This window comes from Scyliorhinus canicula, chromosome 6 (genome assembly GCF_902713615.1).
Source record: "Scyliorhinus canicula chromosome 6, sScyCan1.1, whole genome shotgun sequence".
Lineage (NCBI taxonomy): Eukaryota > Metazoa > Chordata > Chondrichthyes > Carcharhiniformes > Scyliorhinidae > Scyliorhinus > Scyliorhinus canicula.
In genome coordinates this window covers 31,827,231-31,844,771 of record NC_052151.1, presented here as the reverse complement: position 1 = coordinate 31,844,771, position 17,541 = coordinate 31,827,231, and the positions used below count along the sequence as shown (strand labels likewise).

General features: G+C 50.9%; 1 protein-coding gene across 1 annotated transcript in view; it reads right to left on the bottom strand.

Annotated features, from left to right (window-relative positions):
• bub1 (BUB1 mitotic checkpoint serine/threonine kinase) overlaps nucleotides 1-17,541 on the bottom strand; it is a 146,658-nt gene that overhangs the window by 109,306 nt on the left and 19,811 nt on the right. Inside the window, exon 4 of the mRNA XM_038799122.1 lies at nucleotides 11,641-11,837. Within this exon, the coding sequence (XP_038655050.1) occupies nucleotides 11,641-11,837 (197 nt within the window). The remainder of the gene's footprint in view (nucleotides 1-11,640; nucleotides 11,838-17,541) is intronic.

The window sequence follows — 17,541 nt, the reverse complement described above, 5'->3', positions numbered from 1 at the left end:
ACAAGAAGTGACAGGAACGCTTTGAGGAGCTGGATCACCGCATGAGGCGGAAAAACCTGCGGATCTTGGGCCTTGCAGAGGGGCTGGAGGGATCGGACCTGACAGCCTATGTGGCTGTAATGCTGAATTCGCTAGTGGGGGCCGGATCTCTCCATCTGCCCTTGGAGCTGGAGGGAGCGCACAGGGTGCTGGCCAGGAGGCCCAAGGAAGATGAACCCCCGCGTGCGGTGCTGGTGAGGTTCCACCGGTTCAGTGATCGGGAGTGCGTGCTGCGCTGGGCCAAGAAGGTGAAGAGCAGCAATTGGGAGAATGGGGTAGTGCGGATCTACCAGGACTGGAGTGCGGAGGTGGCTAAGCGGCGGTCCGGATTTAATCGGACGAAAGACGTGCTTTATAGAAAAAAGATAAAGTTCAGAATGTTGCCGCCCGCGCGCCTGTGGGTAACTTATTCGGACCGGCATTATTATTTCGATTCCCCGGAGGAGGCGTGGGCCTTCGTGCGGACGGAGAAACTGGACTTGAACTAGGGGTTGGGGGTTGCGAGGTCGGCTGTAAGATATTAGTGCTGGATTCTGCTGTTGCTGTGTTCTCTTTTTCTTCTGTTGTTTTCTTCTTGTTTTAGTACTTTTGCAATTTTGATATGGTTATTTACGGAGGGGTTGTTCTGCTATGTTTTTGTTTTTGTGCTGTGGGACATTGTCTGGGCTGTGTATCTTGAGGGGAGGGTCGGGGGGGTATGTTGTATTCTATGCCGGAGTGGGGGTATGGAGTGGGGCTGATATTTGGGAGCTGCGTCAGAAGGGTGTGGTGGGGCAGTGCAAAAGCGCGGGCTTTCCTCTGGTTTCCCGTGCTGCGGGGCTGGGGGGTGGAGATGGTGACGGGGGAGGCGGGGCCTTAACTGGTTCTTCCCCGCGCTGGAGCGGTGCCAGGAGGAGGGATAGATTGGGGGATGATCCCACTTCGGGAGGGGTCGGGCTATTGGCGGGAGTTTCCGGGGTCAGCAGAAGTTAGCTGACCCACGGAAGTACAATGGAGGACGGTTCGCGGCTGGGAGGGTTCCGAGCCTGGGGGGGAAGGGAGGGGGGGAAAGGGGAATACCGGGTTGCTGCTGGTAGGGTCAAGAAGGAGCTGGTGGGGGCTGGGGGGACAGAGGTGAGGGGTTGTCGCTATGGGGACGGGGTCGAGCAGGGGGTGCTGGCCTGGGGCGGGCAGTCAACGGGCTATGGCTAGCCAACGGGGGAGGGGGGCGGGACGCCCTCTGATCCGGTTGGTCACCTGGAATGTGAGAGGGTTGAATGGGCCGGTGAAGCGGTCGAGGGTACTGGCTCACCTGAAGAGGCTAAAGGCGGATGTGGCAATGCTTCAGGAGACCCACCTGAGGGTGGCGGACCAGGTCCGCCTGAGGAAGGGATGGGTGGGGCAGGTTTTCCACTCGGGGTTGGATGTGAGGAACCGGGGAGTGGCGATTCTGGTGGGGAAAAATATGTGTTGTTTGAGGCAACGGAGGTGGTGGCGGATAAGGGGGGTAGGTATGTGATGGTTAGGGGCAGGCTACAAGGAGAGAAGGTGGTACTGGCTAGTGTGTATGCCCCAAATTGGGACGATGCGGGCTTTATGAGGCGTATGTTGGGACGGATCCCGGATCTGGAGGCGGGAGGTCTGATCATAGGGGGGACTTTAATACGGTGTTGGATCCTTCACTGGATCGGTCCAACTCTAGGACGGGTAGGAGGCCGGCGGCGGCCAAGGTACTGAGAGGGTTTATGGACCAGATGGGTGGGGTGGATCCATGGAGGTTTGTAAGGCCGAGGGCACGCGAGTACTCTTTCTTCTCCCACGTACATAGGGTCTACTCTCGGATAGATTTCTTCGTGGTGAGTAGGGGGCTGATTCTGAGAGTGGAGGAGGCCGAGTATTCGGCCATTGCCATCTCCGACCACGCTCCGCATTGGATAGAGTTGGAGATGGGAGAGGTGCGAGACCAACGTCCGTTGTGGCGGTTGGATGTGGGGTTGTTGGCGGAGGAGGTGGTGTGTAGGAGGGTCCGGGCAAGTATTGAGGGGTACCTTGAGGTGAATGATACGGGGGAGGTTCAGGTGGGGATGGTCTGGGAAGCCCTGAAGGCAGTAATTCGTGGGGAGCTGATATCCATCCGGGCACACAGGAAGAGGAGCGAGAGGAGTGAGAGGGATAGACTGGTGGGAAAGATGCTGGAGGTGGACAGGAGGTATGCAGAGGCACCAGAGGAGGGACTGTTGGGGGAGAGGCGCAGCCTGCAGGCTAAATTTGATTTGCTGACCACTAGAAAGGCGGAGGCACAGTGGAGGAAGGCACAAGGGGCAGTGTACGAACATGGTGAAAAGGCGAGTAGGATGCTGGCTCATCAGCTGCGTAAGCGGGATGCGGCTAAGGAGATTGCTGGAGTGAGAGATAAGAGTGGGAATGTGGTGCGGAAGGGGGTAGAGGTGAATGAGGTCTTCAAGGATTTTTACGGGGAACTGTACCGGTCGGAGCCAACGGGGGAGAGGAGGGGAATGGAGAGGTTCCTTGACGGGCTTTCTTTCCCGAAGGTGCAGGAGGAGAAGGTGGAGGGGTTGGGTGCGCCGATTGAGCTGGAGGAGCTAGTTAAGGGGATCGGGCGGATGCAGTCAGGGAAGGCACCGGGGCCGGATGGGTTCCCGGTGGAATTTTATAAAAAGTTTGTGGACCTAGTGGGTCCCTTGCTGGTGCGGACACTCAACGAAGCGTGGCAAGGGGGGATGTCACGGGCGCTGATCTCGTTAATTTTAAAGAAGGACAAGGACCCCCAGCAGTGTGGTTCATACAGGCCCATATCTCTCCTCAACGTGGACGCTAAGGTGCTGGCAAAAATCCTGGCCACTAGGATAGAGGACTGTGTGCCAGGGGTTGTGCACGAGGACCAGACAGGTTTTGTGAAGGGAAGGCAGCTGAACACGAATGTGCGGAGATTGCTGAATGTCATTATGATGCCGGCGATTGAGGGGGAGGCAGAGATAGTGGTGGCACTGGATGCGGAGAAGGCCTTCGATAGAGTGGAGTGGGGGTACCTATGGGAGGTGTTGGGGAGGTTTGGATTTGGTGAAGGGTTCATTAGATGGGTAAGGCTGTTATAGGAGGCCCCGATGGCGTGCGTAGCTACGAATAGGAGGAGGTCGGAGTACTTCCGGCTTTACCGAGGGACCAGGCAGGGTTGCCCCTTGTCCCCCTTGTTGTTTGCACTGGCAATCGAGCCGCTGGCGATGGCATTGAGAGATTCAGAGAGGTGGAGAGGCTTGGTGCGAGGTGGAGAGGAACATAGGGTGTCGTTGTATGCCGACGACCTGTTACTGTATGTGGCGGACCCGGTGGGAGGGATGCCGGGAGTGATGGAGTTACTAGCCGAGTTTGGGACCTTCTCAGGTTATAAATTAAACTTAGGCAAGAGCGAGGTGTTTGTGGTGCACCCTGGAGACCAGGAGGAAGGAATTGGTAGGCTCCCGCTTAGGCGGGCAGGGGAGAGCTTTAGGTACCTGGGGGTGCAAGTGGCCAGGGACTGGGAGACTCTCCACAAGCATAACTTTACCAGGCTGGTAGATCAGATGGAGGAGGAGTTCAGGAGGTGGGACATGCTGCCATTGTCGTTGGCGGGGAGGGTGCAGTCCGTCAAAATGACAGTGCTTCCAAGGTTCTTGTTCCTTTTTCAGTGCCTGCCCATATTTATCCCCAGGGCCTTCTTTTGGAGAGTGACTAGCAGTATTCTGAGTTTTGTGTGGGCACATGGGACTCCGAGAGTGAGGAGGGTGTTCCTGGAGCGAGGAAGGGATGGAGGTGGGCTGGCACTGCCCAACCTTCTGGGGTACTATTGGGCAGCCAATATGTCAATGGTGCGTAAATGGGTGATGGAGGGGGGAGGGGCGGCGTGGAAAAGAATGGAGATGGCGTCATGTAGAGGTACGAGCCTGGGTGCCATGGTAACGGCACCGTTGCCGCTCTCCCCTAAGAGGTTTACCACGAGCCCGGTGGTGGCGGCGACCCTAAGAATCTGGGAACAATGGAGACGGCATCAGGGGGAAACAGGGGCCTCGATGGAGGCTCCACTGGGTGGCAACCATCGGTTCATCCCGGGGAACACGGATGGGGGATTCAGGGGGTGGCAAAGGGCGGGCATCAGCAAATTGAGGGACCTGTTTATTGGCGGGAGGTTTGCGGGCCTGGGGGAACTGGAAGATAAATTTGGCCTTCCCCAGGGGAACATGTTCAGATACCTGCAGGTAAAGGCGTTTGCTAGGCAACAGGTAGAGGGATTCCCTTTGCTGCCCTCGCAGGGGGCGATGGACAGAGTGCTTTCGGGGGTGTGGGTAGGAGAGGGGAAGGTGGCTGACATCTATAAGGTAATGCAGGAGGTGGAGGAGTCGTCAGTGGAGGAGCTGAAGGCTAAATGGGAGGAGGAACTTGGGGAGCAGATAGAGGACGGGACTTGGGCGGATGCCTTGGAGAGAGTCAACTCTTCCTTCTCATGTGCGAGGCTTAGTCTCATCCAATTTAAGGTGCTGCACCGGGCCCACATGTCCGGGACTAGGATGAGTAGGTTCTTCGGGGGTGAGGACAGGTGCACCAGATGTTCGGGGAGTCCTGCGAACCACGCCCATATGTTCTGGGCATGCCCAGCACTGGAAGAATTCTGGAAGGGGGTGGCGGGGACGGTGTCGAGGGTGGTTGGATCCAGGGTCAAACCAGGGTGGGGACTCGCGATTTTTGGAGTTGCGGTAGAGCCTGGAGTGCAGGAGGCGAAAGAGGCCGGTGTCCTAGCCTTTGCGTCCCTAGTAGCCCGTCGAAGGATTCTGTTACAATGGAAGGATGCAAGGCCCCCAAGTGTGGAGACCTGGATCAGTGACATGGCGGGATTTATAAAATTGGAAAAGGTCAAATTTGCCCTGAGAGGATCAATACAAGGGTTCTATAAACGATGGCAGCCTTTTATGGACTTCCTGGCTCAGAGATAGGTAACTGGGTCAATAGCAGCAGCAACCCGGGATGGGGGGGGGGGGGGGGGGGGGGGGCGCATTATTGTAGTGTTTATTCTGTAACTTTATAGTGTGTTAATATGCGTTGTTGTTAAAATGCTGGGTTGTTCATGGGGATGGGGCGAATGTATATGATTGTTAATATTATTGTTATTTTCGGTATTTTACTAAGGTGCGTCAATGGTGTATAAAATCAAAATTTCTCAATAAAAATGATTTTTAAAAAAAAAAAGGAAAAGAGCAAGTAAAGTGAATGTTGGTCCCCGAGAGAGAGACAATAGGGATACAGCAGAGGGCAGCAGAGCGGAGCCGCTGACTGGCTGTTGCGGGGAAAATTTGCATCAGTGCATTGCGGTCACTGTGTCCAGAAGGTGTACCCGAGCAAGACACCCTCCGTGTTCAAGTGAAGGCAAGCATCCAGCAGAGGGCAGCAGGGCGGAGCTGCTAATTGGCTGTTGCGGGGAAATGAGGAGGCTAGCGGACAGTAAGGAGGTGGTAACTAAAGCCTGTAAGGAACTAGATCATGAAGTCAGCATGACTAAGGGGAAGAGTAGGCAGGGAGCAGATGACAAATGCAAAGGGACTGATGGTCTGAGGAGCATTTGTTTTAATGCAAGAAGTGTAGTAGGTAAGGCAGATGAACTTAGGGCTTGGATTAGTACCTGGGAGTATGATGTTATTGCTATTACTGAGACTTAGTTGAGGGAAGGGCATGACTGGCAACTAAATATCCCAGGATATCAATGCTTCAGGCGGAATAGAGGGAGGTAAAAGGGGTGGAGGTGTTGCATTACTGGTCAGAGAGGATATCACAGCTATGCTGAAGGAGGGCACGATGGAGGACTCGAGCAGTGAGGCGATATGGGCAGAGCTCAGAAATAGGAAGGATGCGGTAACAATGTTGGGGCTGTACTACAGACCTCCCAACAACGAGCGTGAGATAGAAGTGCAAATATGTAAACAGATTATGGAAAGATGTAGGAGCAACAAGGTGGTGGTGATAGGAGATTTTAAATTTCCCAATATTGACTGGGATACACTTAGTGTCAGAGGTCCAGATGGAGAAGAATATGTAAGGAGCTTCCAGGAGGGTTTTCTAGAGCAGTATATGTAAATAGTCCAATTCGGGAAGGGGCAATACTAGACCTGGTGTTGGGGAATGAGCACGGCCAGGTGGTTGAAGTTTCAGTCGGGGATTACTTTGGAAACAGTGATCACAATTCCGTAAGTTTTAGAATACTCATGGACAAAGACGAGAGTGGTCCTAAAGGAAGAGTGCTAAATTGGGGGAAGGCCAACTATACCAAAATTCGGCAGGAGCTGGGGAATATGTATTGGGAGCAGCTGTTTGAAGGTAAATCCACATTTGATATGTGGGAGGCTTTTAAAGAGAGGTTGATTAGAGTGCAGGACAGACATGTCCCTGTGAAAATGAGGGATAGAAATGGCAAGATTAGGGAACCATGGATGACAGGTGAAATTTTGAGACTAGCTATGAGGAAAAAGGAAGCATACATAAGGTCTAGGCGACTGAAGACAGACGAAGCTTTGGAAGAATATTGGGAATGTAGGACCAATCTGAAACGAGGAATCAAGAGGGCTAAAAGGGGTCATGACATATCTTTAGCAAACAGGGTTAAGGAAAATCCCAAAGCCTTTTATTCATATACAAGGAGCAAGGGGGTAACTAGAGAAAGGGTTGGCCCACTCAAGGACAAAGGAGGAAAGTTATGTGTGGAGTCAGAGAAAATGGGTGAGATTCTTAACGAGTACTTTGTATCGGTATTCACCAAGGAGAGGGAGATGGCGGATGTTGAGGTTAGGGATAGATGTTTGATTACTCTTGGTCAAGTCGGCATAAGGAAGGGGGAGGTTTTGGGTATTCTAAAAGGCATTATGGTGGACAAGTCCCCAGGTCCGGATCGGATCTATCCCAGGTTACTGAGGAAAGTGAGAGAGGAAGTAGCTGGGGCCTTAACAGATATCATTGCAGCATCCTTGAACACGGGTGAGATACCGGAGGACTGGAGAATTGCTAACGTTGTCCCCTTGTTTAAGAAGGGTAGCAGGGATAATCCAGGTAATTATAGACCGGTGAGCCTGACGTCAGTGGTAGTGAAGCTGCTGGAGAAGATACTGAGGGATAGGATCTATTCCCATTTGGAAGAAAATGAGCTTATCAGTGATAGGCAACATGATTTTGTGCAGGGAAGGTCATGTCTTACCAACTTAATAGAATTCTTTGAGGACGTGACAAAGTTGATTGATGATGTCATATACATGGACTTCATAAGGCATTTGATAAGGTTCCCCATGGTAGGCTGATGGAGAAAGTGAAGTCTTATGCGGTCCAAGGTGTACTAGCTAGATGGATAAAGAACTGTCTGGGCAACAGGAGACAGAGAGTAGTAGTGGAGGGGAGTTTCTCAAAATGGAGAACTGTGACCAGTGGTGTTCCACATGGATCCGTGCTGGGACCACTGTTGTTTGTGATATACATGAATGATCTGGAGGAAGGTATAGGTGGTCTGATTAGCAAGTTTGCAGATGACACTAAGATTGGTGCAGTAGCAGATGGTAAAGGGGACTGTCAGAGAATACAGCAGAACATAGATAGATTGGAGAGTTGGGCGGAGAAATGGCAGATGGAGTTCAATCTGGGCAAATGTGAGGTGATGCATTTTGGAAGCTCCAATTCAAGAGCGAACTGTACGGTAAATGAAAAAGCTCTGGGGAAAATTGATGAGCAGAGAGATCCGAGTGTTCAGGTCCATCGTACCTGAAGGTGGCTGCCCAGGTTTATAGAGTGGTCAAGAAGGCATACGGCATGCTTTCCTTCATCGGAAGGGGTATTGAGTACAAGAGTTGGCAGGTCATGTTACAGTTGTATAGGACTTTGGTTCGGCCACATTTGGAAATATGGAATACTGCGTACAGTTCTGGTCGCCACATTACCAAAAGGATGTTGATGCTTTGGAGAAGGTGCAGAGGAGGCTCACCAGGATGTTGCCTGGTATGGAGGGCGCTAGCTAATAGAGGTTGAGTAGATTAGGATTATTTTCATTAGAAAGATGGAGGTTGAGGGAGGACCTCATTGAGGTCTACAAAATCATGAGAGGTATAGACAGGGTGGATAGCAAGAAGCTTTTTCCCCCAGAGTGGGGGGTTCAATTACTAGGGGTCACGAGTTCAAGGTGAGAGGGGAAAAGTTTAAGGGAGATATGCGTGGAAAGTTCTTTACATAGAGGGTGGTGGGTGCAATGGAACGCATTGCCGGCGGAGGTGGTCGAGGCGTGCACAATAGGGTCATTTAAGATGTATCTAGACAGATACATGAATGTGCAGGGAGCAGAGGGATACAGATCCTTAGAAAATATGCGACAGTTTTAGATAGAGGATCTGGAACGGCGCAGGCTTGGAGGGCCAAAGGGCCTGTTCCTGTGCTGCAATTTTTCTTTGTTCTAATAGTAGATGAGAAGAAAATGGCGGATGAAAACAACAAATATTTTTCTTCGGTCTCCACTGTAGAGGATACAAGGAGCATTTCAGTAATAGCTATAACTCAGGAGGTGGAAGGGAGAGAAGAAATTGCAATTGATAGGGAAGCAGTACTGAGCAAACTGATGATGGAGCTACAGGCTGACATGCCTCAGAATTGATGTATTTCATCCTGGGATCTTTTTGGCTAGTGAGGTGACAGATACATTGGTGTTAATTTTCCAAAATTTGCTCGCTTCCGGAAGAGTTCCATCAGCCTGGAAGGCAGCAAATGCAACCCTTATTACAGAAAGAAGGGAGGCAGAAAACAGGAAAGCATCAGCGAATTAGTTTGATTCTAACTGTGTTAAAATCGACCATTGAAGAGATTATAGTTGAGCACTTAGAAAAACGCAAGATAATCGGTAAGAGTCATCATGGTTTTGTGAAAGGAAAATCATGTTTAACCAAGTTATTGGAGTAAACGGAAGCCTGTAGACGTACTTTACTTGGGTTTCCAGAACGCATCTGATAAGATGCCAGACCAAAGGTTATTGCGGGGGAAAACATATTAAGCATGGATAGAAAATTGGCTAGCTGAGAGGTAACAAAGAGTATAGGTCTTTTTGATTGGCAGCATATGATGAGTGGAGTTTCGTAGAGGCCTGCGTGGGCCTTAAACTTTTACAATTTATATCAATGACATCTATGAGTGGAGCGAAGGCATGGTCGGTAAATTTGCAGATGACACAAAGATAGGTAGAAAAGTATGTTGTGAAGGGGAGATAAGGAGGCTGCAGGTGGAAATAGATAGGCTGACTGAGTGGACATAAATTTGCCAGCTGGGAGTGGTGAGAAAATGTGAAGTTGGTGGGAAGAATAAAAAGCAGAGTACTGCTTAAACGGAAAATGACTGCAGAATTCGGAAGTGCAAAGGAATACAGATGTTCTTGTGCATGATTCACAAAACATTAGTATGGAGGTACAAGTAATTAAGAAGACTAATGGAATGCTATATTTTATTACAAAAGGAATTGAACATAAAGTAAGAACATTATGCTTCAGTTATACAGGGCATTGATGAGACCACATCTTGAATTCTGTATGCAGTTTTGGTCTCCTTATTTAAGGAAGGATGTAAATGCGTTGGAGGCAGTTCAGAGGTTTACTGGATTGATACCTGGACTGAGGGGGTTATCTTTTGAGGAAAGGTTGGACAGAATGAGTTTGTTTCTGCTGAAATTTAGAAGAATAAGGGGTGACTTGATTGAATTATGCAAGATCCTGGTCTTCGCAAGATCTTGACAAGGTGGACGTGAAAAGGATACTTCCTCTTGTGAGTGAGTCCAGAACGAGGAGGCATGGTTTTAAAATTAGAGGTCGCCCTTTTAAAACAGAGATGAGATTTTTTATTTTCCTGAGAGGTATGTACAGCTTTGGAACATTCCACCTCAGAAGGCAGGACATTTAATATTTTTTTACTGTGGAGGTAGACAGATTCTTGTTAGGAAAGTTAGGCAAGGGAATCCAATGTTATCAGGGTAGATGGGAATGTGGAATTCGAAACACAAAGATCAGTCATGATCTTATTGAGTGGCAGAGCAATTTCAAGGGTCGAAATAGCCTACCTCTGTTCCTATTACATATGTCCGGAAGTTCTAACAAAGGCCAAGTGACGATATTAAATCAAGTAGAGCTTCTGGCCTTTTGCTGTTCGCCTTAACAAGACTGCCTGCTCTACCTCTGGAAAGTAATCTGCTTCAATACAATCCACAGAAACTCTTATCCATGCTTTAATAATCTCCAGGCTCAATTACTCCAATACTCTTTGGGAAAGGCTTCCACCAGTCACCTGTATAAACTTGAGTTCATTAATTCCCTGCTGCCGGTGTTCTATCTCAGTCATGAATATATTAGCTCCCATTTCCCAAAAGCCTCAAATTTAAAGTGCTCATAATTGTTTATACTTTTATATAGCATTACTCCTTCCCATGTCTAACGTCTTCTAGCACAATGACCCCCAGAAGTCTCAATCTCTCATGCATGTTTACTCAATGATTTGTGGCTCGGCCATCAGCTGCCTGGATCTCACAGTCTGAATTTCACCTCAGAAAGCATTCACCTCCCACTCAATGGCAAATTGCATTTATAAATGACCTTCTTAAAGTCCACTACTTTGATCAAGCTTTAAGCCACACTAATTGTCTGTTCCTTCCTGTCTTTCTTTTCCTTAGACCTTTGGGTCATTTTCCTAGATTTGCAGAAGTGCAAATTATTGCTGAATACGTAACAATTATGTAAAAATATTTGTGTAAGTTTGGTTTATTTTTTAAAATTGGAAAGACTGAGATGGAATCATGCTTCAGAAAGAATGACTACATTTGCCAGAAAAGGGAAGAAATAGAGGAGCAAAAGAACAAAATTCATTTATTTTAAAAAGATGTCAGTTCTGTTCAGATAAGAATCCAAAGTTATCAAGAACTGACAGGCCAATAATAATATGGATTAAATCAAAGATACAGCTAGCTGTTGTGCTATTTTTAAAACATGACTATTAGTTATTTCTACCTCTGGTACTATTTCATCTGGCACAAACAGAAAAATAGTTAAGACATCATTGTATTTGCACCATGGATGACAACACTCAATTAACTGGAAGCAGCAGCATCCTAAACTTCAATTTTACCTCATATTTTATTTGCTCTTTGGAATTGACAAGCTAGTAAGTAACTGTATCTCCACCTCAATGTGGTCAAGAAAAGACAAAGGGCCACAGGCTCAGGATTAATTCACATCCATGCAGTTACAGATGACCTTAAAGATCTACAAGATATGAATTATTTGATTGACACCAAATGTTGTACCCATAGGAAAATCCAGAAAAAATGTTTTGAGCAGACAAACTGGCCTTCATCGCAAACCGATTAAGAATCTACTCAAATCATCCAGGTTTCACTCTCCCTTTAATTTTTACTTACTAAGAACTGTGTTAATTCTGCCAAATGCATTCATTTTGGATCCTCAAAGAAAGAACTGACCACATGTTTTGACAGCTAACTCAAATCACAAAAATGGCAGATTTCTTCAATTGCAAAATAGTATTTATTATTCTCAGCTCAATCATCCAAATCTGACTTACCTATGGTGATGCATCAACATATCCATCGGTTCTGCAGAATTTTGAATTCCTTTCTGAAAGATGCTATCTGCTGTCTGAAAATTACCTTTCATCTCAAGCTCCTGTGCCCACGCAAGGTAAACGGCAGCTGATTTTATGCCTATTTCTTTACTGTACATGTAGTTGTAAAAATCAAGTGGTGTTGTACTGCAGTTTATCTGAAAAAGCAAAACAAAGAAAATAAATTTTTATGTCATATAGAATGAAGTAGAAACCCCCTAAAAGGAACACCCCAAGAACAGAATGTAGCATCAAGGTGCCCTCGCAAAACTGAAGTTTCCACTTGGAGTTATAGCTGACACAAACGAAGATAGTTGTGATTGTTGGGAGCCTAATCAGCACAGCCCCAAAACATTATTGCATGAGTTCATAGTTTCCTAGGCCAAACCATCTTCAGCTCCTTCCTTCCATAAGTTTAGAAGTGGAAGTTTGCTGATGATTGCACAATATTCAACATTTTGCGACTTCTCAGGTACTGAAGCAGTCCATGCCCACATACATCAACACCTGGACAATAATGAGGCATGACATTTGTGCCACACAAGGACCAGGAAATGACCACTTCCAACAAGACTGAATATAACCATCATCCCTTGTCATTCAATAATATTACCATTGCAAAAATCATCAGTATCCATATTGGCTAAAATGTTAGAGGGACCAGCCTTAAAAATACTGTGACTATAACGGCAGGTCAGATGCTCTTATTTTCTTTTATTCGTTCATGGGACATCGGCATCTCTGGCTGTGCCAGCATTTGTTGCCCATCCCTGGGCAGCACGATCTGTACGGAGTCTGCACGTTCTCCCTGTGTCCGAGTGGGTTTCCTCCAGGTGCTCCAGTTTCCTCCCACAAGTCCCGAAAGACGTGCTGTTGGGTGAATTGGACATTCTGAATTCTCCTGCAGTGTACCTGAACAGGCGACTAGGGAATTTTCAAAGTAGCTTCATTTCAGTGTTAATGTAAACCTACTTGTGACAATAAAGATTATTTTATTTTTTTATAATTTTTATTCAAATTTTCAACAAGTTTTAACCAGCAAAAACAGAAGAAAAAGAAAGATAAAAATAACAGTAGCCCCCCCCCCCTCTAATACAGAAACAATAAATTAACAAGAATAATTAACATGAGAACAAAGACACATACCCAATACAGGCAAAGAAAAACAAACCCGCCCATTCCCCCCCCCCCCCCCGTAACGCTCCGCCAGAAAGTCTAGAAACGGTTGCCACCGCCGAAAGAACCCTTGCACCGACCCCCTCAGGGCAAATTTGACCCTCTCCAATTTGATAGACCCAGCCATGTCGTTGACCCAGGATTCTACGCCCGGGGGCCTCGCATCCCTCCATTGTAGAAGAATCCGATGCCGGGCTACCAGGGACGCAAAGGCCAGTACACCGACCTCTTTCGCCTCCTTCACTCCCGGCTCCACAGCTACCCCAAATATTGCGAGCTCCCAGCCCGGCTCGACCCTGGAGCCAACCACCCTTGACAGCGTCTCCGCGGCGCCCTCCAAAAGCCCTCCAGCGCAGGGCACGCCCAGGACATGTGGATGTGGTTTGCTGGGCTCCCAGAACACCTGACACATCTGTCCTCTCTCCCAAAGAACCAGCTCAGCCTTGCCCCAGTCATATGTGCCCTATGCAGCACCTTAAATTGAATTAAACTGAACCTCGCGCAGGAGGAGGAATTCACCCTCTGCAGAGCATCCGCCCACGTCCCCTCGTCGATCTCCTCTCCCAGCTCCTCCTCCCACTTACCTTTCAGCTCCTCCACCGAGGCCGCCTCCTCCCCCTCTTGCATCACTTGGTAGATTACCGAAATCCTCCCCTCACCAACCCACGTCCCCGAGAGCACCCTGTCCTGAACCCCCCTTGACGGCAACAGTGGAAACTCCGTCACCTGCCGCCTGACAAACGCTCTTACCTGCATGTATCTGAAAGTGTTCCCTGGGGAAGGCCAAACCTCCCCTCCAACTCCTCTAGGGTCGCAAACTTCCCATCGGGAAAGAGGTCCCCCATCCGCCTGATACCTGCCCTGTGCCAGCTCAGAAACCCCCTGTCCATCCTCCCTGGCACAAACCCGTGGTTCCCCGTATCGGAGACCAGACTGAAGCCTTCACTAGCTCCCTGTGCCGCCTTCATTGCCCCCAAACATTGAGGGTAGCCACCACCACCGGACTCGTAGTATATCTTGTTGGGGGGAGCGCAACGGCACCGTCACCAGCGCCTCCAGGCTCGTGCCCACACAGGACGCCGCCTCCAGCCTCTTCCATGCTGCCCCCTCCAACACCCATCTACCTATCATCGCCACATTGGCGGCCCAGTAGTACCCACATAGGTTGGGCAACGCCAACCCCCCCCATATCCCTACCCCGCTCTAGGAACACCCTCCGCACCCTCGGGGTCTTCTGTGTCCACACAAACCCCATAATTCCCCTATTGACCCGCCTGAAGGAAGCCTTAGGAATCATGGTAGGGAGGGACTGGAATAGGAACAAAAACCTCAGGAGCACCGTCATTTTAACAGACTGGACCCTGCCCGCTAGGGAGAGTGGCAACACATCCCACCTCCTAAACTCCTCCTCCATCTGCTCCACCAGCTTCGTAAAGTTGAGTCTGTGTAGGGCCCCCCAGCTCCTGGACCCCCAGGTACCTGAAACTCCTCTCCGCCCTTTTCAGCAGGAGCTCCCCAATCCCTCTCTCCTGATCCCCCGGATGTACTACAAACAGCTCACACTTCCCCACGTTAAGCTTATACCCGGAGAAGTCCCCGAAATCCCTAAGAATGCTCATCACCTCCGGCATCCCCCCCACCGGGTCCGCCATGTACAACAGATCATCCGCGTATAACGACAACCGGTGCTCCTCCCCCCCTGCACTATCCCCCTCCAGTTCCACAACTCCCTCAGTGCCATGGCCAGGGGTTCAATCGCCAGCGCAAAGAGCAGGGGAGACAGGGGGCACCCCTGCCTCGTCCCCCGGTACAGTCGAAAATTCTCCGACCTCTTCCCATTGGTAACTACACTCGCCACCGAGGCCTCATATAGCAGCCTCACCCACCTAACAAACCCCTCTCCAAACCCGAACCTTTTCAACACCTCCCACAGGTATCCCCATTCCACCCTATCGAAGGCCTTCTCCGCATCCATCGCCGGCACTATCTCCGCCTCCCCTTCCACTGCCTGCATCATTATGACATTCAGAAGCCTCCGTACATTAGCATTCAACTGCCTCCCCTTCACAAAACCCGTTTGATCCTCGTGTATGACCTGCGGCACGACGTCCTCCACCCTTCTGGCCAAAACCTTTGCTAGCAGTTTCGCATCCACATTTAGGAGCAAAATCGGTCTATATGACCCGCACTGAAGGGGATCCTTACCCCGCTTCAGGATCAGTGAGATCAGCGCCCCAGACATTGTCAGGGGTAAAGCCCCCCCCCATCCCTTGCCTCATTAAAGGTCCTAACTAGCAGCGGGCCCAGCAGGTCTGAAAACCTCTTGTAGAATTCAACCGGGAACCCATCGGGCCCCGGTGCCTTCCCTGTCTGCATGCTCCCCATCGCGTTAACCAGCTCCTCCAACCCAACTGGTGCCCCCAACCCCCCCCACCTGCTCCTCCTCCACTCTCGGAAACCTAAGCTTGCCCAGAAACCGATCCATCCCTCCCTCCTCCACTGGGGGCACTGACCGGTATAGTTCCTCATAAAAAGTCCTAAAAACCCCATTGATGCCCCTAGTACTTCGTACCAGACTCCCTCCTCCATCCCTAACTCCCCCTATCTCCTTTGCTGCCTCCCACTTCCAGAGCTGGTGCGCCAGCATCCGACTCGCCTTTTCCCCATACTTGTATACCGCCCCACCTGCACCTCCCCATTATTGTTAACATCTAGGTACCCCTCTATGCACCTCCGGACCCGCCCGCACGCTTCCTCGTCCGCCAGCAACCCCACCTCTAACCGCCACATCGGGTGTTGGTCCCTCCCCTCCCCCAACTCAAGGTCTACCCAATGCGGAGCGTGGTCTGAAATGGCTATCGCCGAGTATTCCGCGCCTTCCACCCTCGAAATTAACGCCCTGCTCAAAACAAAAAAGTCAATCCGGGAGAAGAACGAGAATTCCCTAATCCCCGGCCTCATAAATCTCCAAGGATCCACTCCTCCCATCGGGCCCATGAACCCCCTCAGCACTTTGGCCACCGCCGGCCTCCTACCCGTCCTGGACCTAGAGCAGTCGGGTGCTGGGTCCAGCACTGTGTTAAAGTCCCCTCCCATTATTAAACCCCCTGTCTCAAGGTCAGGAATCCGGCCCAACATACGGCGCACGAAACCCGCATCGTCCCAGTTCGGGGCGTACACATTGACCAGCACCACCCGCTCCCCCTGGAGCTTGCCACTTACCATCACATATCTGCCACCGTTATCCGCCACCACACTCGATGCCACAAACGACACTCTCTTCCCCACTAAAATCGCCACAAAGCTCTTCCTAGGCCAGCCACGTGCCCACGTCCCCGCACGGCCCGTTCCCCACAGTGGCAAATCCTCGTCCCGACCTCCACTAAAAGCAACAGTTCCCCTTCGGCCCTTCCAGCAGCAACCACCCCAAACTGTGTTGCTCCCCCCATTGTACTCCCGTTAGTCAGCTGACTCCTGCTGACCCCGGCCACCCCAACGATCCCCCCCCCCCCCCCCGGTGTAACAACGCTCCACCCCTCCCTGCCCACCAACAGGCACAGTCCCCTCCCGTTCCGGACCCAGCACGGGAAAAAGCCCGCGCTTCTAACTTTGGCCCCGCCCCCTCAGCCCATAGCGCGGGAAACAAGCTCGCGCCACTCGCTCGGCCAGCCCCGGCCCCCCGGCTCAGCCCCATTTCCAGGCCCAAACTCCCCAGCCCCAACCCAGACCGCCCTTCCCTCCCCCGAGTCCCTCCCCCGAGGCCCCCCCTTCGCCGACCCCCCCCCCCCCCCCCCCCCCCCCCAAGAGCCCGCCCGACGGGCCCACACAACATCCCACAAACTCCCCAAGAAACAAGGAAAGAAAAAACCCCAAAACACCACACAATAATCCCCAAACAACCCCCAACCCTCAGTCTGAGTCCAGTTTTTCAGCCTGAACAAAGGCCCAGGCCTCCTCCGGGGAGTCAAAGTAATGATGACGGTCTTTATGGGTGACCAAAGGCGCGCCGGCTGTAACATGCCAAACTTCACCCCTCTCCTGTACAGTACTGCTTTCATCCGGTTATAACCGGCCCTTTTCTTCACCACCTCCGCGCTCGTCCTGGTAGATTAGGATCTCTGCGTTCTCCCACCTGCTGCTCAGCTCCTTCTTGGCCCACCTGAGCACACATTCTCGATCGGCGAACCGGTGGAACCGCACCAGCACCACCCTTGGCGGCTCGCTGGACTTGGGCTTCCTCACCAGCACTCGGTGGGCCTCCTCCAGCTCCAAGGGCCCTTGGAAGGACCCCGCTTCCATCAGCGAGTTCAGCATTGTGACCACATAGGCCCCCAGGTCCGATCCCTCCAGCCCCTCCGGGAGGCCCAGGATCCGCAGATTCTTCCGCCGCGAGCGGTTGTCCATTTCCTCAAGCCTCGCCTGCCATTTCTTGTGGAGCGCCTCGTGTGCCTCCACCTTCACCACCAGGCCTAGGATCTCATCCTCGTTCTCCGAGGCCTTTTGCCGGATCTCACGAATCTCCGCCCCTTGGGCCCTCTGGGTTGCCAGGAGCTTATCAAATGAGGCCTTTAGAGTTTCGAGCAGCTCAGCCTTAAGCTCCCTGAAGCAGCGGTGGAGCAGCTCCTGCGCCCACTGCGTCCACACTGCCGGTTCCCCGCCCGCCGCCATCTTGGTCTTCCTCCCTCG